The sequence below is a fragment of the Danio aesculapii genome, chromosome 22 (assembly GCF_903798145.1).
Source record: "Danio aesculapii chromosome 22, fDanAes4.1, whole genome shotgun sequence".
In the NCBI taxonomy this organism is placed as follows: Eukaryota; Metazoa; Chordata; class Actinopteri; order Cypriniformes; family Danionidae; genus Danio; species Danio aesculapii.
In genome coordinates, this window is record NC_079456.1 from 1,528,808 (window position 1) to 1,555,549 (window position 26,742).

Sequence of the window (26,742 nt, forward strand, 5' to 3'; positions counted from 1 at the left end):
ATAACATGATATACGCCTTCAATGATTTCCAGAAGATAAATACCAAATAATAACACAACTGGAATAACTACAGCAGTCGCCGTCGTCTGATCTCATATGAAGCAAGAGAGCATGATGACATATGATGATGTGTGCAGGTGCTGTAGTGCTGTCCCAATTCTTAGGGGTAATTCCCCTTCACACTGTTTCAAGGGTCAAGAAGAAGGGGAAGGGGTACAAAAACCGAATTGGGATTGGGCCTAAATGAGAAATGATCTGCCTCCGGTCGGGGAGTGAGCACTGCTTTGTGGTTCCATCGCAGAGAGGCTGTAAGTCACTTTCCAGAACCTTTTCATTCACTGTTCCTCACTGGTGGAATGATCTTCCCATTCCCACACACACTGCGGATGCACTGGTATCCTTCAAACCACAGCTAAAATCCCTCTTACTCTAGCACTAAACTATCTGAGCTCAAACAAGTATAAAACTAGCACTTCTCGTGTGTATTGCCTAATCTTGTTGAATCACTGAATGCCTCCTCAATTGTAAGTCGCTTCTGCTAAATGATTAAGGGTAAACCAGTGGGCGTGGCTTGTTTTGTCTACTGCGAGCTGATTGGATGTAGTAAAGTAGGTGTTTCATTCAGAAGGATGGGGAAAAGGGTTTGAGGAGAGTTATTACAACCTAACAGACTCCTCCTCACTATTTCTGTTTGATGTCATAGCTATGACAGCTTGAGGGGCGTGGTTAGTTATGTTAGCCCCGCCCAATACCTCCGACAGACCTAATCTGAGAATTTAACTGAGAACAAATAGGAAGTGCATTTTCAGATTTCAATTTTAGATTACAAGAGCAAACTGTTAGTTCTTAATGACATGCACAGATGAATTGTTCAGCACAAAACTAGCAATGAGAGCTAGAGAGCTAGAGACATCAATATGGCTAGTTACTCACTTGTAGTGTGTGCAGTGTTGAGGATGGGGTTCTGCGGTGGACCGGCAGGGGGCGCCAGATATTCACAGAACCCACAGTATGCGGACAGGAAGGGGGCGCCAGATCTCCTCAGACCACCCCTCAGGATGTGTTTGGAGGCTCAGAGAAACTTACACAGAAGACAGAAAGTGTTGAGGTGAGAGTGTGTGTGTGAGTGTGTGATGGCGCTCAGAGGTGCGCTGCTGAAGAGCATCTGGTATGCCTTCACTTCTCTGGACACCGAAGACAGCGGAAAAGTGTCCAAATCACAACTCAAGGTGAGGGTGTGTGGTGTGTGAGTATGTGTGTGTCTGTGATTGTGTGTAAATATGTGCGTGTGTGTGTAAGAGAGAGAAGATGTTAATGTGAGTGTGGGTCTGTGATTGTGTGTGAGAATGTGTGTATTTATGTGTGTGATTATGAGTGTGTGTGTGAGAATGTGTGTGGATATGAGTGTATGTGTGTGAATATGAGTGTATGTGTGTAAATATGTGTGCAAATATGAGTGTGTTTGTTGGTGGGGGAAAATCAGGGTTTTAATGATATTTTTGAAGCTTTATTTCACCATTAAACACATTTTATTAGAATGTAACTTCTAGACCATACTTTTATTAATTAATTTAATTAAATATTGAACAAATGTTTATCATTTTTATTTAGTTGTTTATTTATTTTGTATCGTTGATAAATGAAGTTAATATTATGTAATATGTTTTATCTATCTTGAACTGGAATAGTTACTGATGTATTGTAAATAAATACTATAATATTTTTGAACCATACTATAGAAAATTCCTTTAATTATTCTACAGTTGCCATGGTAACACAACACCTATAGTAACTGATCTGCTGTGGTGATTCTACAGTTGCTATGGTAACACAACACCTATAGTAACTGATCTGCTCTGGTGATTCTACAGTTGCTATGGTAACACAACACCTATAGTAACTGATTTGCTGTGGTGATTCTACAGTTGCTATAGTAACACAGCACCTATAGTAACTGATCTGTTGTGATGATTTTATAGTTGCTATGGTAACACAACACCTATAATAAATGATCTGTTGTGGTGATTCTACAGTTGCTATGGTAACACAGCACCTATAGTAACTGATCTGTTGTGATGATTTTATAGTTGCTATGGTAACACAACACCTATAATAAATGATCTGTTGTGGTGATTCTACAGTTGCTATGGTAACACAACACCTATAGTAAATTCTCTGTTGTGGTGATTCTACAGTTGCTATAGTAACACAACACCTGTAGTAAGTGATCTGTTGTGGTGATCCTACAGTTGCTATGGAAACACAACACCAATAGTAACTGATCTGTTTTGGTGATTCTACAGTTGCTATGCAAACACAACACCGATAGTAACTGATCTGTTGTGGTGATCATACAGTTGCTATGGAAACACAACAACTATAGTAACTAACTGATTTGGTGATTCTATAGTTGCCATGGTAACACAACACCTATAGTAAATGATCTGTTGTGGTGATTCTACAGTTGCTATGGAAACACAACACCGATAGTAACTAATTTGTTGTAGTAATCATACAGTTGCTATGGGAACTCAAAAACTATAGTAACTGATCTGATTTGGTGATTCTACAGTTGCTATGGCAACACAACACCTATAGTAAATGATCTGTTGTGGTGATTCTACAGTTGCTATGGTAACACAACACCTATAGTAAATGATCTGTTGTGGTGATTCTACAGTTGCTATAGTAACACAACACCTATAGTAAGTGATCTGTTGTGGTGATCCTACAGTTGCTATGGAAACACAACACCAATATTAACTTATCTCTTTTGGTGATTCTACAGTTGCTATAGTAGCACAACAGCTATAGTAATATGTAAACAAATTAGCCAGTACTGTAGGTGAACTGTGTAAGACTCTGCATGTCCTCATTTGCATATGTGAGTTTGTGTAACTGTTGTTTTAGTTAATCTGTCTCACACTCTGAGGCTTTAAACGGATCGACACCAAAACAAAAGCTGCAGTCAGTCTCTCTGTGTGTGTGTACGTCTTTATATTTGTGTGTGTCTTTGTGTGTGTGTGTGTCCTTTGGTGTGTGTGAGACCAAATCTCCCCACAAGCATAGCAAAACCAGTAGTGTGTGTGTGTGCAGGTTTTGTCTCATAACCTTCACAGTGTGTTGCGGATCCCTCATGACCCCGCAGCCCTCGAGAGACACTTCAGCGATGATGACGATGGCCCAGTGTCCAGCCAGGGGTACATGCCCTACCTGAACCAGTTCATTCTGGACAAGGTGCGCAACACACACATAAATTGACATTCATGATACTTTGAGATGATCACTGAAGAGTCAACATTAGCTGTGTTTTCAGAGGTGCGAATTAGACTTGTGTACACAACTGGAATATTGCATAACACATTTCCCAAAAAAGCAGCGTTTCCATGCAATGAGTGACAGAAAACCAAAGTGTCACATTATCAAAAAGAAAAATCTAGTTTACTGTGAAAGGAGAAGGCACTGAGGGCCTTTTTCTTCTATAATAAATGACTTGCTGCTGAGAAGACGAAACACAATTTTAACTGATAGCTCTGCTCTAAAGAATTCGTTGTCCCGCCCTAAATGTACTAATAGCCCTGCCCTTAAAACTGATAGCCCTGCCTTAAGAACTGATAGTCCCACCCTAAATGCACCATTATCCCCACCCTAAATAACTGATAGCCCCGCCCTAAATGCACTAATAGCCCTGCCCTAAAGAATAGATAGCCCAGCTTTAACTGCACTAATAGCCCCGCCCTAGAGAACTGATAGCCCTGCCCTAAATGCATTAATAGCCCCACCCTAAATGCACTAATATCCCCACCTTAAATAACTGATAGCCCCACCCTACATAACTGATAGCCCGACCCTAAATGCACTAATAGCCCCACCCTAATAACTGAAAACCCCACCCTAAATAACTGATAGCCCCACCCTAAATAACTGATAGCCCCACCCTAAGTGCACTAAAAGCCTCACCCTAAATAACTGAAAGCCCCACCCTAAATAACTGATAGCCTCACCCACAGTGCACTAATAGTCCCACCCTAAATAACTAATAGCCCTGCTATAAATGCTCTAATAGTCCTGCTATAAGTGCACAGAGACATCGTGTATAACAAGCACTACTAAATAGAAATAAAAAATAGTCAATTTCATAACGTCATTAAAACTGAGACCGGATCCAGCTGGAGAAATGACGTGTGTGTGTGTGTGTGTGTGTGTGTGTGTGCGTGTGTGTGTGTGTGTGTGTGAAGGTGACGGAGGGCACGTTTGTTAAAGAGGAGGTGGATGAGCTCTGCTGGACGCTGTGCTCCAAGAAGAACTACCACCCAGCCGCGGATCAGCTTCTGACCAATCAGGACGCTCTGAGGCTCTGGTGTCTGTTCAACTTCCTGGCGGACGACCGATACCCGCTCACACTGGTGCCAGAGGAGGTGAGGAACTATCCGGAGAGATGCTCAGGTGCTAGATCTGGGTGGACATCCACTAAAAGGGCTCGTTCACACAAAAGATTCTGTCTTTATTATGATCAGATGTGCTCCAACATTAGGCACATTTACATCAAGACTGAACACACACCTGTTTAGCTGTGCCTTTACTGAATGAGCACTGTGCAAATGACAAATCGCACTATTATTTCTTTCTTCTGTTTTTTTATTCTATTTATAACCTGTTTAACACATTTTAATGTATGAATAACCTTTATTCTTTGTTGTTTTTAACTTTTATATGTGTCTCTTTTATTCCTTAAAGCACTTTGAATTAACTTTACATGTATTTTACACTGATGTTACGGTGTGTGTGTGTGTGTGTGTGTGAGGTGGAGTACCTGCTGCGTAAGCTCAGCGCTGTGCTGCCAGTGGAGCTGAGCTGTGTGGAGCTGGAGGAGTGTGTGTCGCAGGAGTGTGTATCTCCATCGCAGGAGTGTGTGAGTGTGTGGAGTTTCCTGCATCTGGTGAACCGCAGCGCCGTCAGTCGAGGAGTCGACGCCGACAGCTTCAGTCTCGCTGTGGAGAAGGTGTACAGAGAGGTGGTGGGAAATGTGCTGAAGGAGGTGCGCTGTGTGTTTATATATGTGTGTGTGTGTGTGTGTGTGTGTGTGTGTTTGTGTGTGTCTTTTTGTGACTTGTGTGACTGTGCGTTTATATGTGTGTGTGTCTGTGTGAGCATGTCTGTGTGTGTCTATGTGACCTGTGTGTGTATGTGTGTGTGCAGGGTTACCTGTGGAAGAAGGGTCACCTGCGCAGGAACTGGACGGAGCGCTGGTTCTGTCTGAAGCCCGGCTCTTTCTCCTACTATGTGAGTGAGGACGCGCGAGACTGCAGGGGTGTGATAGAGATGGACCACAACTGCTGTGTGGAGGTGCGACCCACCGCTCACTGATACTCTGTGCACATGATTGACAGGTCTGACTGGGATTGACACTTATCCGACTGTAATTGATGATTGACTGGTATTGAAATTTGTCTGACTGTGATTGACACTCGTCTGACTGTGATTGACACTCGTCTGACTGTGATTGACACTCGTCTGACTGTGATTGACACTCGTCTGACCTCGATTGACACTCGTCTGACTGTGATTGATGATTGACACTCGTCTGACTGTGATTGACACTCGTCTGACCTCGATTGACACTCGTCTGACTGTGATTGATGATTGACACTCGTCTGACTGTGATTGACACTCGTCTGACTGTGATTGACACTCGTCTGACTGTGATTGATGATTGACACTCGTCTGACTGTGATTGACACTCGTCTGACTGTGATTGACACTCGTCTGACTGTGATTAGGGTTAGGGTTACCTTTTATGTGAAGCTGCTTTGACACAATCTACATTGTATAAGCGCTATACAAATAAAGGTGAATTGAATTGAATTGAATTGATGATTGACACTCGTCTGACTGTGATTGACACTCGTCTGACTGTGATTGACACTCGTCTGACAGTGATTGATGATTGACACTCGTCTGACTCTGATTGACACTTCACTGACTGTGATTGATGCTCGTCCGACTGTTATTGACAGTTGTCTGACTGTAATTGACTCATTTAACTATGACTGACACTTCTCTGACTGTCATTGACACTTGTTTGACTGTGATTGACAGTCATCTGTCTCCAACACTTCTCTGACTGTGATTTATGCTGGTCCGACTGTGATTGACATTTGTAGGACTGTGATTGACGATCAACACTTGTCTGGCTGTGATTGACACTCATCTGACTGGGATTTGTGATTGACACTTGTCTGACTGTAACTGGCGATTGACACTTGTTTGACTCTGATTGACACTCATCTGACTGTGATTGATGATTGACTCTTGTCTGATTGTGATTGACGATGGACACTTGTCTGACTGTGATTGATTATTGACACTTGTTTGACTGTGATTGACAGTCATCTGTCTCTGACACTTCTCTGACTGTGATTTATGCTGGTCCGACTGTGATTGACATTGTCTGACTGCGATTGACACTTGTCTGACTGATTGAACCTTGTCTGACAATGATTGACACTTGTAGGACTGTGATTGACCCATGTCTGACTGTGATTGACAATTGTCTGACCGTGATTGACACTCATCTGACTGGGATTGAGACTTGTCTGACTGTGATTGATGATTGACACATGTCTAACTGTGATTGACACTCATCTGACTGATTTGTTTGACTGTGATTGACACCTGTCTGGTTAATGATTGACACTCGTCTGACTATAATTGGTGATTGACACTTGTCTGACTCTGATTGACACTTGTCTGATGGATGATTGACACTTGTCTGACTATAACTGGCGATTGACACTTGTTTGACTCTGATTGAAACTCATCTGACTGTGATTGATGATTGACACTTGTCTGGCTGTGATTGACGATGGACACTTGTCTGACTGTGATTGATTATTGACACTTGTTTGACTGTGATTGTGACTGGGTTGGCTGTAACTGACAGGTCTGATTGACAGGTTTGACTGTGATTGACAGTTCTGGCTGTGATTGACAGGTCTGACTGTGATTGACAGGTGCTGCCAGATCGTGATGGAAAGAGGTGCATGTTCTGTGTGAAGACCCTCAACAAGACCTTCGAGATCAGCGCACCAGACTCCAGACAGAGACAAGAGTGGATCACAGGTCTGAGATCAGCACATAAACACAGCAGAGAAACATCTCCTGTGGGAGACACTAGATGAAGACTAGTGATGTCCTGTTAGAGACTAGTTAAAAACTAGTTACGTTCCGGGAATGTCTAGTTAAAGACTAGTTATGCCTTGTGAGAGACTAGTTATGGCCTGTTAGAGACTAGTTATGTCCAGTTTGAGACTAATTATGCCCTGTGAGAAACTAGTTATGTCTGGTTAGAGACTAGTTATGCCTATTAGAGACTGGTTATGTGCGGTAAGAGACTAGTTGTCCGGTTAGAGACTAGTTATGTCTGGTCAAAGAGCAGTTATGTCCTTTTAGAGACAGCTGATGTCTGTGTGAGACTAGTGATGACCTGTTATAGTATGCTTGGTTAGAGATTAGTTATGCCCGGTTTGGGACTAGTAATGTTTGGTTTGAGACTAGTTATGTTCGTATAGAGACTAGTAATATACTATGATTAGAGAATGGATATGCCTATCAGAGACTAGTTATGTCTGGTTAAACACTTGTTATGTCAGGTTAGAGAATAGTTATGTCTGCGAGAGGCTAGGGATGTCTCTGAGGGACTAGTTATATCCAGTTAGAGACTAGTTATGTCCAGTTAAAGACTAACTATGTCCAGTTAGAGACTAGGTATGTCCGGTTAGGCACTAGTTATGTCTGGTTAGAGACTGGTTATGTGCTGTTAAAGACTAGTTATGTCTGGTTATAGACTAGTTTTGTCTGATTAAAGACTAGTTATGTCTGGTTAGAGACTAGTTATGTCTGGTTAGAGACTGGTTATGTGCTGTTGAAGACTAGTTATGTCTGGTTATAGACTAGTTTTGTCTGATTAAAGACTAGTTATGTCTGGTTAGAGACTAGTTATGTCTGATTAAAGACTAGTTTGTCTGATTAAAGACTAGTTTTGTCTGATTAAAGACTAGTTATGTCTGGTTAAAGACTAGTTATGTCTGGTTAGAGGCAAGTTATATCTTATTATTACAGACTAGTTGTGACCGGTTAGTGATACTGCTAGCATGTTTTCTCTAAATCAGATCTGCCTGTATATATGCATTTATACAGCTGTAATTGTGTGTGTGTGTGTGTGTGTGTGTGTGTATGTCTCTCTGTGTGTGTTTTTCAGCCATACACACAGCTCTGCGTCTGTCCTCGTCTGGCCGCTGGTCCCTGCATGAGGAGCTGAAATGTGTCCGGCAGGAGCAGCGGGCGGAGCAAGAGCGCAGGCGTGTGCTGCGGGTGGAGGAGACGCGGAGGCTGACGGAGCTGCAGGAGGAGCGCGAGGAGCAGCGGGTGGAGCTGCAGCTGCTGAAGGAGGCGCAGAAACAGAGCCAAGAGTCCCTGCAGCAGGAGGAGCAGAGGAGGCGCAGCCAGCATGAGGAGATGCAGAACACACTCAGGAGACAACTGCAGGAGGCCCAGGAGGTGCACAACACACACACACATTCTTGTGTATGTGTTCTGAGGTGCATGTGTGTGTGTTTATTTTTCCATTGTGTGTGTATTCAAATGTGTGCGTGCTTGTGTGTGTGTCAGGCGCGGGCGAATCTCCGCGCTGAGGTTGCGGTTCGTGATCTGGAGGCTGAACATCAGCAGAGGAGAATCAGAGAACTGGAGGATCTTCATCAGCGGCTGCAGGAGGCACTACAGCTGCAGATCAGAGCCAGACAGGAGGAGGAGACCTACAGATACACACAGACCAGGTGGACACACACACACAAAACACTTACACAGATAAATATATATAAACATGACACACACCAACACATCACACACAGTTATGATTAACACACATACACACACAGACATACATATCACTAGCGATTGAACGACTTCAGATTTTTGATAGTCGACTTTTATGTTTAGTCGATTCGACGTCGACTATTCGCTGTTGACGTCATCAATAAAACGCAAATGTTGTGCAACACGCCACACTTTGTGATTTATTTGCATGAAATATATATCCTCATGCTCTTTGACAGCTCATAATGCAAATCAATGCAACATTACCAATTACTGAATTTAGTGCAAAACAAATGCACGGTCAACACTTTCATTTTGTGAATAATGCAACATTAGCATCCGGGCTAATTTTACTGCTAAATAAATGCAGTCAACACATTGATCACTGCACGTTCTAGAAAGAATACAACAATAACAGATATTTTAGTGCAGAAGTAAAGCATACGTCCTCAGCACACAGATTCATGTGAAGTTATTCATAACATAACGTACGAAAGACACAGGCTATAATGTTACGTTAAGCCATATCACGCTGTCAGAGACTTGCTCAGATGCATGTTTACTGATATGATCGTGCACGCTAGAAAGCTGCTCAAAATCCTGCTCATGTCGGGCATTTTCTGGCTCATCTTGGTCATTAGACGTGTCCTCGCTGCACATCTTCACCGCGTTTACCGGGGATAATGTTTACACACGCTGTGAAATTTGTCACAGCTCCGCGGCTGCGCACTTCACAGTTTCTGCATGCTTCAAGGTTCATTTACATGATATGTCCGCGTCTCCTGCTGAAAAATCCAGCTTAAACCAGCCTAGGCTGGTTGGTTGGTTTTAGCTGGTCGACCAGCCTGGTTTTAGAGGGGTTTTGGCTGTTTCCAGGCTGGTTTCCAGCCATTTTCAGCCTGGTCGTAGCTGGTCAAGCTGGAAAATGACCAGCAAATTCCAGCTAAAACCAGCTTGACCAGCCTGGTTTAAGCTGGACATAGTTGGTTTTGGCTGGTCAAGCATAGGCTGGTTTAAGCTGGATTTTTCAGTAGGGTCTACACTTTGCAGAGGGCAACAGCCAATCACAGTACTTTTCCAGGATTCTGTAAACGTGATTGGCTAGCATCTGCGCTAGGGTATTAGCATGAATACACTGACACTGACATAAGAAAAATAACATTTAGAAAAATGACTGTAAATAATCCGAGGGCAGTTTCATTCAGTGAGCTGTGTGTAAAGCTGCTATGGAGTTCAGGTCAAACCATGTGATCCGCGCAGCGCGACTAGTAGACTTCAATCAAAAAATCGTCACTGCGAAGCATTAAAGTCGACTAGTCGATTAGTCGGTGCAACCTCTACATATCAAGAATATCACACACACAAACTCCCACTCAAACACACACCACGCACACACACACACACACACACAAACACTCAAATCCACATATATACTGTGCACCCTAAGACACTCACTCACTTACACTCACTGCTCACTCACTCACTTACACACACACACACCCAGAGAGACATATAGACAGACAGAGAGACAGAACGGTTGTGAGTGACATTTAAAGGAAGCGTCGCTCTAAAAAACATAAACACATTGAAACACACTCTCACACACAAACACACACTCAATGTATTGAAATATTTATATAAATCTCTCTCTCTCTCTCTCTCTATACACACACACACACACACATAAATATATACGCTTATTTATTACACATATATAGCTCAAAAAGACTGCCCTTTGTTTTAAACCACATATAGTCAAGTTAGGAGAGGAGGTTTGGGTGCATTATGGTCTCATCTGGTGCTACGGCTAATAGTTCATGCCATGTTAAAACTCTCTCTCTTTTTCTCACACACATACACACACACACACACAATGTAAAAACGCTGTCGTGACACTTCCTGTCATCATGTTGTGGTTCGAGCGACTCCTTAAATGTTGCACAAATGTTTTGTGCGGCGGCTGCAGATTCACCACAATACTGAGAGCAGTTTATCAGACACACTGATTATGAGTGAGTGTGTGTGTGTGTGTGTGTGTGTGTGTGCCTGATTAAGACACATAACACACAGCTTAAGCTCCACTGCTGCATTTTAGAGCTTCACACGTGTGTGTTTAGTGGTTCGGTTGCTTTTAACGCCTGTGTAATTTAACACAGCAGGACTAGTTAATCAGATATGAAAGCTTAGTTTTAGTTTAAAAGCTGCACAACTTGCTAACTTGAAGAGTTATGAAGAGAATGCATTCATGTTTCTGGTCTTTATTTTTCCAAAAACCGATGTTTCTGCTGCTTATTTGTGAATTTTTCTAGTGTTTATCATCTTAAACACTGGTATTTATGGTATTTAACAGGTAATATGGATTTTCAACAGTAGCTTTGTTAACACTGACACAGTGTTTTGTTGTTTAACACTGTAAGTCATGGTATTTCTGTTGTTTATCAGTATTAGCAATTATATTTCTGGTGTTTTGTTCTGTTAGCCATGATATTTTTGATATTTAGCTGTCCTAGCATTAACATTTCTGTTGTTTATCCACGTTAGGATTGAAGTTGGTGTTTAGCTGTCCTAGCATTACCATTTCTGTTGTTTATCCACGTTAGGATTGAAATTTTGGTGTTTAGCTGTCCTAACATGTATGTCTCTGGTGTTTATCCACGTTAGGATTTTTATTTTTGGTGTTTAGCTGTCCTAAAATTCATATTTATGGTGTTTATCCATGTAAGAATTGGTATTTCTGAAGCTTAGCGTTATTAGTTTGATATTTCTGGAGTTTAGCCATGTTGGGATTGATATTTCTGGTGTTTAACTTTGTTCGTTTTGACTTTTCTGGTGTTCAGGCATGTTAGCATTCATATTTTTAGGTGTTTAAATAAGTTATGTTGTGGTATATTTGGAATTCAGCTGTATTTACATTGATATATTTAGGTCAATGTCAGTTTGCCCTACTGAAAAAACAGCTTAAACCAGCTGGTTTTAGTTTTAGTTGGTCGACCAGCCTGGTTTTAGAGGGGTTTCCAGCCATTCCCAGCCTGGTCTTAGCTGGTCAACTAAGCTGGTCATAGCTTGTTTTGGCTGGTCAAGCTGGTTTTAGCTGGTCAGGCTGGAAAGGGCTGGAAACCAGCCTGGAAATGCCCAGAACCCCTCTAAAACCAGACTGGTCAACCAGCTAAAACCAGCCAACCAGCCTAGGCTGGTTTAAGCTGAATTTTTCAGCAGGGCTAGTTGTGGTATTTTTAGGCATTTAGCTGTGTTAGCATTGATATTTCTGGTATTTAACTGTTAGCAGTGGTATTTTTGATGTTTAGTTGTGTTAACATTAATGTATTTAGGCCTTTATCTTTGTTAGTTGCGGTACTTTTGGTGCTTAGCTTTGTTAGCATTGATATTTTTGGTACTTAACTGTTAGCAGTGGTATTTCTGGTGTTTAGATGTGTTAACATTAATATACTTAGGTTTTTATCTCTGTTAGCAGTGTTATTATTGGTGATTATCTGTGTTAACAATCAACTGTGTTGTTTTTTAGGTCTTTATCTCGGTTAGCAGTTGTATTTTTGATGTTTAGCTGTGTTAGCATTGATACATTTAGGGTTTTATCTCTGTTAGTTGTGATATTTTTGGTCTTTAGCTGTGTTAACATTGATATTTCTGGCATTTAACTGTTAGCAGTGGTATTTTTGATGTTTAGCTGTGTTAGCATTGATATATTTAGGGTTTTATCTCTGTTGGTTGTGGTATTTTTGGTGTTTAACTGTGTTAGCATTGATATTTCTGGTGTTTAACTGTTAGCAGTGGTATTTCTGGTGTTCAGCTGTGTTACATCAATATTTTTAGGTCTTTATCTCTGTTAGTTGTGGTACTTTTGGTGTTTAACTGTGTTAGCATTGATACTTCTGGTATTTAACTGTTAGTAGTGGTACTTCAGGTGTTCAGCTGTTAACATTGATATATTGAGGTCTTTATCTCTGTTAGTTGTGGTATTTTTGGTGTTCAGTTGTCTTAGCATTGATACTTTTTGTGTTTAACAGCAGTGGTACTTCTAGTGTTTAGCTGTGTTAGCATTGATATTTCTGGTATTTAACTGTTAGCAGTGGTATTTTTGATGTTTAGTTGTGTTAACATTGATATATTTAGGTCTGTATATTAGTTGTGGTATTTTTGGTGTTTAGCTGTGTTAGCACAGCAATATTCTGTTGATCTTTTCTTACATTCAAATCATTTGTTTTTGTCCAAGATAGGACTTATCTGGTGTTTAGTGTTCAACTTTGTTAGTTGTGGTACTTTTGGTGTTTAGCAGTTAGCATTGATATTTCTGGTATTTATCTGTTAGCAGTGGTGTTTCTGGTGTTTATCTGTGTTAACATTAATATATTTAGGTTTTTATTCCTGTTAGCTGTGGTATTTTTGGTGTTTAGCTGTGTTAGCATTGATATTTCTGCTGTTTTACTGTTAGCTGTGATATTTCTGGTGTTTAACCGTATTATCATTCATATTTTAGGTGTTTAAATCTTAAATTGTGGTATTTTTTTAGTAGGGATTTCTTGTGTTTAACTGTTAGCAGTGGCATTTCTAATGTTCAGCTGTGTTACATCTATATTTTTAGGTTTTTATCTCTGTTAGCTGTGGTACTTTTGGTGTTTAGCTTTGTTAGCATTGATATATTGAGGTCTTTATTTCTGTTAGTTGTGGTATTTTATATGTCTAAGTGGTAGCAGTGATATTTCTGGTGTTCAGCTGTGTCAACATTGATTTTTTTAGGTTTTTATCTCTTTTAGTTGTGGTACTTTTGGTGTTCAGCTGTGTTAGCATTGATATTTTTAGGTTTTATCTATCTTTGTAGAGGTATTTCTGGTGTTTAGCTGTGTTAGCATTGATATTTTATGTTTTATCTATCTTTGTAGAGGTATTTCTGGTGTTTAGCTGTGTTAGCATTGATATTTCTGGTATTTAACTGTTATCCGTGATATTACTGGTGTTTATTCTTGTTAGTAGATTTGTTTGGTTTGATGTTTATCTCCATTAGCTGATATTTCTGGAGTTTATGTTGGTGTTTACTGGAGTTTGCAGAGAGTTCCAGTGGTTATTGTTTATGGTCTGCTGTGTTCAGGCTGCTGGCGGAGGAGGAGGAGAAGGTGAAGTCTCTGCTGGCGCTGCAGGAGGAACAGGAGGAGCAGATCCTTCAGACGGAGAGAGAGAAGCAGGAGCTGAAGCTGGAGATGGAGAGAAAGTGCCAGGCTCTGGAGGACGCGCAGGGCCAGCTGGAGAAAGTGCGAGCCAGTCGGCGCAGAGTGGACCAGGACATCGCCGTGAGATTCACACTCATTCATTCCACATCTGCAGATCTACACTGCACAGTTTTTAAGTCCACATATCATCAAGAAGCATTTTTAGCCAAAGAAAAAAAAATATTGACTTGTTTTCAGAAATACGACAAATAAAAAAATGTTTGCAACTTCTGGTTTATTCAGACTTTAAATAATGAGTCAAAATTATGTGAGATTTTCTTTTAATCTGCAAAATAATCTGCCAATGGGGTAAGAAAATAAGATTATAACTGAAAGCTGGAACCATTTTTTTACATATTGTGAATCAGTTCCTAGAGAAACAGAGTAGTAAATGTAAAGCAGTGGGCGTGGCTTGTTTTTTTCTACTGTGAGCTGATTGGATGTAATTAAGTAGGCGTTTCATTCAGAAAGATTGGGAAAAGGGTTTGGGCAGAGTTATTACAACCTAACAGACTCCTCCTCCTCACCATTTTTGTTTGTTGTCAAAACTGACAGCTGGAGGGGCGTGGTTAAGTGTGTTAGCCCCGCCCAATACCTAATTTAGAATTGAACCGAAAACAAACAGGAGGTGCATTTTCAGATTTTAATTAAAGATTAAAAGGGCGAACTATATTATTTTTCTTAATGACATACGCAGATGATTCATTCAGCACAAAACTAGCAATGAGAGCTAACAAAATCAGTATGGTTAGTTTTGATTTCATGCGCACTTTAAGTTTTAATTATTGATTTTTTTATGCCAGAACAAATTTATGAATGATTTGCACAAGACTTCATTGTGTTTGCTGAATGAGGATCAGTGTTCTGACAACATGCTTTTGTGATTTAGCTGCATTTTGATGAGTTTGTCCATCCGCAGGCTGCTCAGCGTAAACTCCGGCAGGCCAGTACGAGCGTTAAACACTGGAACGTTCAGATGAACCGCCTGATGCACCCCATCGGCCCTGGAGGTTTGTTCAATTTTACACCACTGCTGAAAAATGAACATTTTAAAACAGTGTAACAGTTTTTTAAATTCAATTAAAAAAGTTCTAACAGTTTCCACTGTGAACACCATTAAAACTATTACAAAAAGTCCAATTTTAGCCATTAAAACTAGTACATTATAGTCACAATCACCAGCGATCTAATCCTTGTAGATCACTGGAGAACTACACATCTGTCTCTGAACTGGACTACAAATACCATCATGCACCTCACACACACTAGTTTCTGATTCCCCCTGATTACACACACACAGCTGGTAACTCTTCATTGACTGATTACCTGGACTTAATATTCATCTCTCACACACACACACTTGGCTTCTGTAACGGACTGACGATACTGGCAATGGAGTTGAGGATCCAAATGCAGTGTCTTTATTAACAAGAGTAGTCAGGCAAGCAATGGTCACAAGCAGGAGCAAACGGTAACATAAAGGGCAAACCAGAAGAGTAGCCGGGTCACAGTCAAAGAGATCGGTGGCTAACGGCATAAACAAAACACAAGGTGAGGGTCAGGAAACATGGCAAGGAAGAACAAGACACGGAAACGCTTCGTAATGCTACAGGGTAACAAGACTCCGCAAAGTATTAGAGGTGAATATAAAGTCCAGGTAATAAGTGGGGGAATGTGGAACCGGTGTGTTTATGGTGCATGATAGTATTTGTAGTCCAGTTCAGTGACAGATGTGTAGTTCTCCAGCCATCTGCAAGGATTAGATCGCTGGTGATCGTGAGTTATTATGGTTTATACCCAGCAAGCACCTTAATGTCCAGATTACATGAAAATAATGTCAGTTGACTACCTTCATGTTAAAACCATCAAAGTGACATCTAAAATTGTCGTAAAAAACCAACACAATATTATGGCAATTCGTAACTTTTTGATTTAGTCGCTAATTCGTACGAATTCATACGATCTAATTCGTACAATTTAGTACGATTTACTCATCCCCCAATGCAGTTGGGTTTAGGGGTGGAGTTAGGTACCACGCCTCCTTTTTAAAATCGTACAATTTCGTACAACTGAATTAGCCACTAAACTGACAAAACGTAAAATACTTACGTTTTCTCGTAAGATCAGGCTGTAAAAAACATAAAAAACGTTTTTTGTTAGATGTCAATGGGGTGTTGTTTTGACATTCTAGAGATACAAAATTCAATGTAAATTTGTAGTTAAATCTGTCGGATGAATAAAACTGTTTGACATTTTTGGTGGTCAAAATGACCATTAATACTGTATATGGATGTCAAATGTTTGTCAAGGTTTTGCATTAGCATTTGTTATGTGTTCTTGATGTCGTTTTGATAGATTTATTGATTTCAACATGCCAAAAATGGAAAGAACCATTAGCTTCCATTAAACCCAATATCATTTCCATTATAACCATTAACCCTTAACGACCTGTAGCTTATCATTGGATAATATTTAGAAATATATTATATTGATCAAATTGAAACAACTCGCATGACTTTTTATGACTCCAATGAATGATTAAGAAAGCTATGATTGTAAATCATATGTTGAATATTTACTGCAAGTGTTGCTATGAAAATAGTCAAGGCTGCTGATATGGCATTAAAACATAAATGAGTAAATAATACTTATTTTCATGGCAGCTGTCTAGGTTTTTAAGAGTTTAAATGATTACAAAACCATTAAAACTTCTGCTAGTTTCTGTTGTTGTTGTTTAGCATGGATTTTTTTAACTACAGCTTTGCTCTTGACTGGATTTTTCTGTCATGCTTTCCTAAAAGAAAGGCGAGCGTCCTCCGGTAATCTTCTCGCTCCACCGGTTCGCATCCCGTCCGTCAGTGAGAGCGAATCCAGACCTCCAGAGAAACAAACCATCAAACAAAACAGCCTCGACTGCGGCGAAAGCAGCAGCACGGAGATTATGGACTGCGGAAACACCGACAACACAGAACCGGCGGAAGTTTGAGAGAATTTTAAATGATGTTGATTTTTGAAGGCATCAAAACAAACCCAAACAAAGCCCCGCCTCTTTTTATATCTCTGCTATGGTCACTACACCTGCCCTCTTACTGCTGATTGGTGTTTTTGGGGCTCAGTCCAAGTGTATATGTCTGCGGACTGCAGGATGGAGGCGTAACATGAAGGGGCATAACTTGTAGTAAGTTAGACAGGCATAACTTGCAGTTATCGAGATCCCATTGAACCGAGCGAGATGTCACAATGAGAAAACACTTACCAGAGAACATTGTCACCAAATGTTTTCATGAGTTTCTCCAAATTTATACAAAACCTATTCATTTGATATATTATCATATTCCTTCCTTTAGTAACTCCATCATGCAACTCACTGACTTCTTCATTTGTTTTGTCATGGCAGTTAGCATACTCTGTGTCACCCCCTGTGGTTGCAAATAACAGTACAATGCCGAGCACGTCAAGTTTGAAGTCCTCCACAACTCGCAGCTGTATGTCAATGACTGATGGAAGGGTTTAGGTTTGGGGTAGGTGTAGACATTAATAATTGTGATGGTAGGGTTTAGGATTGGGGTAGGTGTAGACGTTAATAACTGTGATGGTAGGGTTTAGGATTGGGGTAGGTGTAGACATTAATAATTGTGATGGTAGGGTTTAGGATTGGGGTAGGTGTAGACGTTAATAACTGTGATGGTTGGGTTTAGGTTTGGGGTAGGTGTAGACATTAATAATTGTGATGGTTGGGTTTAGGTTTGGGGTAGGTGTAGACATTAATAATTGTGATGGTTGGGTTTAGGTTTGGGGTAGGTGTAGACATTAATAACTGTGATGGTTGGGTTTAGGTTTGGGGTAGGTGTAGACATTAATAACTGTGATGGTTGGGTTTAGGTTTGGGGTAGGTGTAGACATTAATAATTGTGATGGTTGGGTTTAGGTTTGGGGTAGGTGTAGACATTAATAACTGTGATGGTTGGGTTTAGGTTTGGGGTAGGTGTAGACATTAATAACTGTGATGGTTGGGTTTAGGCAACCCAGGCTCATTCTGAAAACGTAGTCCCGTGGACGTTTCTGGAGACCGCAAAATACGTAGCCGGGGGTACGTCCGGCTGCATTTCATTTTTTTAAACGAACGCTGCGGGGCGGTGTGACGCCGTTTCTTTCGCCGCTGCAACCAGTTTGTCCGGTTAGCTCTTCGTGTACTTAGGCGGACTTGAGGCGCAAAAAGGGGCTGACCACGACGACGACGACCGGGTTCGAGTCCGGGGAAGAGCGGTTCCAGAAATCAGGTAAGAAAACAAAAACAAAATCCAAAAAATAAAGTGAACAAGTTCGTCACAGGGTGAGAATGTGGTCAAAATCCGAAAACGTGGTAAAAATTTGACAAGGGCTTTTCTTTTTCTGGACGGCTTTTGTGAATCGTCGTTGGTTGGGCTTAGGGACGGAGGAGGGTGGGTCAGCCGATTGGCCGGTCGCACGGTCAATCATTCTGTCATCCAGGCAGACAGGCGGAAGGTCGTTCGACAGCGGCCTCTAGCGGGTTTACGCGAGGACGGCGCGGGAGAAAGCGCACACAGCGGCCTCTCGCAGATTCGCGAAAAACAAAAACTGCAAAAATACGTACCTCCTGGGACGTATTTCGCGGTCTCCAGAAACGTCCCCGGAACTACGTTTTCAGAATGAGCCTGGGTTGGGTTTAGGTTTGAGGAAGGTGAAGACATTAAAAACTGTGATGGTTGGGGAAGGTGTAGACGTTAATAACTGTGATGGTTGGGTTTAGGTTTGAGGAAGGTGAAGACATTAATAACTGTGATGGTTGGGTTTAGGTTTGAGGAAGGTGAAGACATTAATAACTGTGATGGTTGGGTTTAGGTTTGGGGAAAGTGTAGACATTAATAACTGTGATGGTTGGGTTTAGGATTGGGGTAGGTGTAGACGTTAATAACTGTGATGGTTGGGTTTAGGATTGGGGTAGGTGTAGACGTTAATAACTGTGATGGTAGGGTTTAGGATTGGGATAGGTGTAGACGTTAATAATTGTGATGGCTGGGTTTAGGATTGGGGAAGGTGTAGACGTTAATAACTGTGATGGTTGGGTTTAGGATTGGGGAAGGTGTAGACGTTAATAACTGTGATGGTTGGGTTTAGGATTGGGGAAGGTGTAGACGTTAATAACTGTGATGGTTGGGGAAGGTGTAGACGTTAATAACTGTGATGGTTGGGGAAGGTGTAGACGTTAATAACTGTGATGGTTGGGGAAGGTGTAGACGTTAATAACTGTGATGGTTGGGTTTAGGGTTGGGGAAGGTCTAAACCAGGGATGTCAAACTCAATTCCTGGATGGCCGCAGTCCTGCACAGTTTAGTTAAGGCCCTGCTTCAACACACTTACCTGTAGGTTTCAAACAAGACTGATAGACTTAATTAGTTTGATCAGCTGTGTTTATTTAGGGTTGGAACTAAACTGTGCAGGGCTGCGGCCCTCTAGGAATTGAGTTTGACATCCCTGGTCTAAATGTTAATAAGGATGATGGTTGGGTTTAGGGTTCGGGACGGAGTAGATGTTAATAACTGATGATTGGGTTTATGGTTGGGGTAGGTGTAGACATTAATGTGATGGTTGGGTTAAAGGTTGGAGAAGATGTAGACATTAATAATTGTGATGTTGGGGTAGGTGTAGACGTTAATAACTGATGGTTGGGTTTAGGGTTGTGGAAGGTGAAGACATTAATAACTGATGTACAGTGCCATCTTGCTGACAACATAGTTTTGACACATGGGTCTCCATAATTTCATAAATTATGCTCCATAAGTTACACCTCTCTTACGTACTACAAGTTATGCCCCTTCACACCCCTGTCTTGCACTCCTCAGACAGACCCTACTCGCTCAGTCTGACATTAGCAGTGTTTCCATCCAAATATGCAAATTCTATTTATGTGCAAATTTTATATCACATAAAATATTAGCAAATAAAGCAGTAATTCCAGCCAATGAGGAACAAAAGAGAATAATTTTTTTTTTTAGCCGATATTCCAAAATGAGCATAAAAATAGGTGTATGTTACAGATGGAAACACAGCCACTGTGGTATGGGTTTTTCATAAAGGCCTAGTGTACATAAATAAACCTGACATAAACAAACTCAATGAACTTGTCTCTGAATCATAGCTGAGATCGTGACTGACTTTTAAACGTGTTTTGTTTTGTTGATTGCTATGATAAACTTTTTGGTGAAACTGCTGTGGTTTGACTTCCTGTTTCCTGTGTCAGCATATAAGATGCGCTCGTGTAGACATACTGCTACCTTAGTCACTGTCATGAAGGATAATAAATGAGTAGAAAAACAATATGAAAGTCTCGACTGTTTTAATCATCAATATGTTCTTGCTCAAAAAGTGCTTTGAAAATTACTTCAGGCGGAACAAACACCAAATATAAGCCACCTGACACCACAAAAATCTAGATATTTATAGACATGATAAAAATGTGAGGTGAAATATATTTTAAAGTATGTTTGGATGTTAAATACATTTAACAAAACATTTCAATTACCAAGTTCAGTAACCGTTTTCATCTCTGTTTCACGGCGAACGGCGCCATCTGCTGGCGGTGACCGGTAGTTAGCTCAAAACGATGTAAAACATTCAAAAGGGAAACTAAATCCTAAAATTACATCTAACAGCACATGTGTATTAAATATGTTGCATATTTATAAATAACCACGACGAGGAGGTCGTTATAGGGTTAAATGAAACGGTCCGCGGTGACGTCATGCCAGAGCGGTGACGCGGATGACCGGAGCGCGCGCCGTCGGGACTCCCGTATGAAGATGAAGAGCGTCCCGGTAAACATGAAGTACTCCCGCGCTGGAAAATAACGCCAACGGAAGGAATTAACGGGCCTTTCGGGGGGAGAGATCTGTGAAAAAGTAAGTTTGTTTTCCGTTCGTTTGTCTTGTGGAGAGGATTTCATGCGAGATTCGGACTGTTTATTTACGGAGACCGTGCAGTTTACGTTCATGTAAAGTTTTAAAGAGAGTTTCATCATGATAGATAGATAGATAGACAGATAGATAGATAGATAGATAGATAGATAGATAGATAGATAGATAGATAGATAGATAGATAGATAGATAGATAGATCTGTCGTTACACAGATAGAGAGACGGATATAGTGTAGGCTTGTTTGTAGGTGAAAGTTGTTTTGGGGTGATTTTGGGACAGTTTGTGCTCTTGCAACACACTCTCCGGCTTAAAAATCAAAACAAAAAAACAATATAAACCATCACAGATGTCTTAATGCTCATTTTCACATTCTGACCATCAAAACCAGCACATTATATTGGTTTCTAGTGTGTTTTGGGATACATTCCATTAGGATTTATTTGTTTTTTAATTTAATTTCACCTATTAAAGGCAAATAAATGGCCAGTAGATAGCCATAGCATTGTTAGTTTCCATTAAAACTAATACAGATTCCATTTAAACCATTTCTATTGTTTTGTTTTTTAGGGTTGTGTTCACTTACTAAACACACAAACTCCAATAACGAGATTTTAAATCACTGGAAAGCCATTTTGAAGGTTCTTAAAGCGACAGTTCACCACAAAATTTCTTCTAAACTGTTATGAAGTTCTACTTTTGAACATAAAACAATATATTATGAAGAATGTGTGCAAATAAGAAGCTATTGGAAATCAAAAGTAATACTATGGAAGTAATTTGGAAGCATGTATGTAGTTTTTTCTTCATTATATCTAGCATACATGTATACAAACTGGACTGACACTGTTTCAATTTACTACAACATCTATATTAAGCTGCTTTGACACAATCTACATTGTAAAAGCACTAGAGAAATGAACATGAATTGAATTCAATAGAAACAAGTGGGTAAACGATTCAATTCAATTCATGTTCATTTCTCTAGCGCTTTTACGATGTAGATTGTGTCAAAGCAGCTTAGCATAGACGTTGTAGTAAACTGAACATGTGTCAGTCCAGTTTTCAGAGTTGAAGTTCAGTTCAGTGTGGTGACATATTGAAATGATGATATATTGAAAATCTTTGGCTGATTTGTCGCTTTAATTCATCTTTCCGTGTAAAAACACACACACAAAGAGCCGTCAAGGCCAGAGATACGCACACTCGCATCCCAAAAAAAAATCTGTCGATGTGAACTTTGAGATGTTTGTAATGGGATTCGTTCACTGACCCGAAGGCCCATGACCCGCTGAATATCAACACACAACCTGGTCACCGTATCTCCTTGACCTCCAGTGTTGTACATCTGCTGTTCAGCATATGATGAGTGTCGTTTGCTAAACCACACAGAGGCCAATGTTTGATTTCTGCTAACAGCGTCCGACTGTTCAATCCGTCTGTCTGGTGTCAGGTTCGAGGGAGGTTCCTTCCTTCCTCACTGTGGTCTGTGTAAATGTCAACACTTGTAGTTTTCCCAGGCTGTCCGTCGCACATTCCTGAAGACCGTCTGAAAGCGCTTGAGATGGAGAAACGCAAGAGTTTTACGAAAGCAGTGACATTTGCTCTCCAATGAGTGTGTCAGATTATTTTGGAGGTCACTCGTTATGATAAAACTGATTTATTGGAATAGCATTTATATCTTTAAATCCAGGCGCACCATCAGTTTTTCGATTGTCATTTTAATAGTTCATCGTTGGTATTTAAGTATTTAATAGTCAGAGTTTTTGCTGGCGAATGAGAATGTAATGATAGTCTGTTTTTTAGGTTAAAAATGTCATTTTTATTTTAGTTTATTATTAATTATCATCGGTACAGTATTTAATAGTCTTTTTTTAGTTGACGAATGAGGGTGTTACATTGTCTGTTTTTGTATGTAATAAAACTTCACAAGTTAGAAATAGCAATGAAATCTTTCCAAACACATAATGGGTTGCAAAGCTTTTTCGATGATGGTGATTTTAATAGTCATCATTGGCTAGTGTTTAATAGATATTTTTTTTGACGAATGAGGGTGTCAGATAGATTAAACATGTCACTCGTTATATCGAACCTCATTTGTTGGAATAGCATTTAAATCTTTCCAGATGAACCATGAGTGGTGAAGCTTTTCTGTCATGATCATGATTTTGTCATCATATTAGTCATCATTAGGCCCAATATATAATCTATATTTATTCAGTTTATAAATTAATTACTGTACTATTATTGACTAATATGAAAATGTTCATCTGATTTACGTACAGTAATATTTTCTGACTTTTAGTAGAGATATATATGAGAGACTTGCTTTGTTTACCAAATAAAGTGAATCTAATTGGATTTGCATTTTAAACATTAAATAAAAGTTAAAAAGATAAATATATATATATATTATTTTTTATTTCATATATTCAGGTTTTAGTTATAATACTGCAAAAATAATTCCGCAGAAATCCGCAAATTTATACCAAAATTCTCCGCAGAAATAGTAAAAACGTCCACAGATTCCGTCTGGCCCTAGTCATCATCAGTGTTGGGGAGTAACTAGTTACATGTAACAGCGTTACGTAATTTAATTACAAAATAAATGTAACAGTAATTTGTTACAGATACTGGGGAAAAAATGTGTAGTTAAATTACAGTTACTTATAAATATGTTAAAGATTACAAATGGGCTTACATCTAAAAATATAAAAATCTGGGATATGTTGAATAATATTAATCTGTACGATGCTCTCTTCTAAGGCCATTTATTAAAGTGGTGCCATTCTGATGCTTTTGATTGGTTGTCCGGTTTGAATTTGTGGTGCACTACGTCTACACGTTACGTTAATCCTCTTTTCCGCTGAAAGCATTAGGCTACAATAACCAGTCTGAGAGCTGCCACCATGGCGACTGATAAAAATGCATTTCATTGCTGGAAATTTAAAATTCAGGGCACCAACACACTCCTCTGACATTTATCACATTAATAGTGTTGGGCAGTAGTGTTGCTACAAGTAGTGACGCTACTAGCTTAACTACATTTCTCAGTAGCGTGGCGGTAGCGTCTCTACTTTCTAAATCAAATAGCTTTTCAGTAGCGAAGCTATTTTATTAGTCAAGTAGCGCAGTTGCGTCCACACAAGCTACATTACATTTACAGATCGCGGATCAATATGTGACGGCACCGACATTCATAGAGCTGTGAGGCTGGAGCTGATGAAAGTAAATCCAGATGATGGTGAGTAAGGGTGCTTTCACACCTGAGAATCGATTCATTTGTTCCGAAACGGGATTAAACTTGTTACATTGTCTTTGCTCTTGGTGCGGTTCGCTTTCACACGGCAAACTTTCTAAACAGACCAAAAGAGCTAAAACAAGTCACGTGTGAGTAATTTCTTCTCACATTGGTCAGAGTTGGAGGGTTTATTTTGCAGGGTCCCGCTTAGCTGGGGTGGTGGTTTGGTGGTGTGTGCAAGAGAAATTCGCTTAATGGAGTGATGACTGAGGGAGAGGAGGTCTATATATATATATATATATATATATATATATATATATATATATATATATATATATATATATATATATATAGTTTACTGTAGGCTAAAGTATACTATGGTAATTACTCTTAGTTCCTGATATTTACTAATGATACTACATTATGTAGTGTAATTTATTAACGAAGAGTTGTAAATGTATATACAATATAATGCTCATTCCTAAATATTTTCCTTTTCTATCCTATACTTTACTAAGTCACTATGGTATTTTAAATGTGTAACTGGTTTTATTGGATTTTTAGTTTGTGCTGTTATATAATATCATTTGTTTCTAGTACAGTATATTATTTACAGTAAATAACTGAACTGAAGTTGCTTCGATTTAAAAATGAAAATTGCAAAAATAGCTCAGATGTATTTTTTTATTGCACATGCCACAAATATCCCCCTGCACAACTAACTAAGATTTACAGTAAACACTTTTTTTGTTAAGGTCTGGTTTCGTGGTGGCTGCACTTTTAAATTAAATTAATATAATCTTAATTCAAGTGATGAACGATTTAGAAATTGTAGCAGTAAACAGAGTTACTGTAAGCTCACTCCTGCTAATGCTTGAAAATGTTTTAGTTTAGATCTATTAGAAACTTAAAAGTAATCAGATGTAATCAGTTACTTTACTTTTATAATGTAACTGAAAGGGTACACTACTTATTACATTTTAAATAGGGTAATTTGTAATCTGTAATCTATTACATTTCCAAAGTGACCTCCCCGACACTGGTCATCATCGGTAAAGTATTTAATAGTCCATTTTTTGGGGCAGATTTTCTGTTGACGAATGAAGATTTTAAAATAAAAAATTTTAATAAAATGTTTTACTTAAATGTTTCCATAGTGACCAGCACATCGTGAGTTGTGAAGCTACTCTGTGATGATGATTTTAGTAGTTAGCAACTATAACAGGGGTCTCAAACTGCCGGCCCGTGGGCCATTTACGGCCCGCCCTCCTCCTCCCTCCAGCCCGCAACTGAAATCAAAAATATTACGATATTCGGCCCACCAAAACATATATTCTTGAACCGCTTATCATTGTGCAGTCGCGTCCAGCCACTTGTGGTTTTGACCCGCCACCTAGTCAACGTTTATACAGTAGTACTGCATTTAGATCAGTGTTACTTTCATTTTCTCTCAGCGTACAGTTGAGAGTAACACATATGCCTTCTGTGGCTGATTTAAACATTAAAGTGTACGTCCGTAAGTGCTCTTTTTTTACTAAAGCTCTATTTTTGTGAATCTTCAAGGGTCGTTTGATTATTATCAGTTTTATACCACTTGTACTTCGTTGCACAAACACTTCTTCATGGGTTACACATTAAGCTGGTGGTGTAACAAATATGATCATTTTGCTAATATTCGATTTAAATGTTCTCATTTAATAGATTTTCCTTATATGCTTATTAAGATTTGCATAAAAACTATGTACATTAGTAAAATTGTACTGCTAGTTGAATTGAACTTGTTAAAGTAGATGTGAAGATGTGCATACTTTTCCCTCTTTGTTGTAGTTTTACAAAAAAAAAAAGAGAGAAAAAAATTGAGAAGAACAATCGCCAGTAAAGTCACTTAAGTTACCCGAACTGCTTTCTGCTGTTCTTGCGCTATTGGGACAATACAATTGGTTGGGACAGTATTATAGTTATCATGCCTGTTATTTGCATTATTTTCATAGCAATTTAAACTCCCTCTTCAATATGTACAACAAGAAACAAAAAGCTGGAGTTTTGATATAGTCTGTAGTAGGGGTGGGCGGTACACCGGTGTCATAGTCATCACCGGTGTGACATTGCGCCACGACATGGATTTTCTAATACCGTCAATACCGTAATAAATCAATTATGCGCCTTGAACGGCTGTATTTACATCAATAATAGCTAATTCTAAAGAATAAGGCATTCAATTTTCTTCAAACGTTCAGTTGTGGTCTGAATACATGTCCTTATACTACAGGGCTCGAAATTGCAACCATTTTGGTCGCATGAGCGCCCGAAATGTAATCTATGCGCCCTCATAATATATTTGGGAGCATTTGTGTGTCTGAATATAATGGTTGTAGTGCAATCTGATTTGATTTTCTCTAAAAACTTGCTGAATCGCTCTACCCTGCTGCTGTATTGGTTCATATTAGCTGTCAGTCACTCAACGCTTCC

At 39.6% G+C, this 26,742-nt stretch overlaps 2 protein-coding genes across 2 annotated transcripts in view; both read left to right on the plus strand.

Annotated features, from left to right (window-relative positions):
* Nucleotides 1–730: 730 nt before the first annotated feature.
* On the plus strand, nt 731–20,424 carry def6b (DEF6 guanine nucleotide exchange factor b). The gene is made up of 11 exons (XM_056448340.1): nt 731–1,229; nt 3,097–3,237; nt 4,239–4,418; nt 4,805–5,038; nt 5,200–5,346; nt 7,014–7,122; nt 8,261–8,559; nt 8,671–8,837; nt 13,982–14,180; nt 15,019–15,109; nt 16,901–20,424. Exons 1-11 carry the CDS (start codon nt 1,134–1,136, stop codon nt 17,083–17,085), a joined length of 1,848 nt encoding a protein of 615 aa, XP_056304315.1. The 5' UTR covers nt 731–1,133; the 3' UTR covers nt 17,086–20,424.
* Nucleotides 20,425–20,894: 470 nt separating this feature from the next.
* pparda (peroxisome proliferator-activated receptor delta a) overlaps nt 20,895–26,742 on the plus strand; it is a 23,544-nt gene continuing 17,696 nt past the window's right edge. The window contains exon 1 of the mRNA XM_056447660.1: nt 20,895–21,019. The gene's annotated coding sequence lies outside the window, so the exon portion shown is untranslated. The remainder of the gene's footprint in view (nt 21,020–26,742) is intronic.

Coding starts and splice junctions, on each gene's coding strand:
- def6b (XM_056448340.1), top strand. CDS start 1,134: ATGGCGCTCAGAGGTGCGCTGCTGAAGAGCATCTGGTATGCCTTCACT. Junction 8,838..13,981: donor TACAGATACACACAGACCAG/GTGGACACACAC, acceptor TGCTGTGTTCAG/GCTGCTGGCGGAGGAGGAGG. Junction 15,110..16,900: donor GCACCCCATCGGCCCTGGAG/GTTTGTTCAATT, acceptor CTTTCCTAAAAG/AAAGGCGAGCGTCCTCCGGT.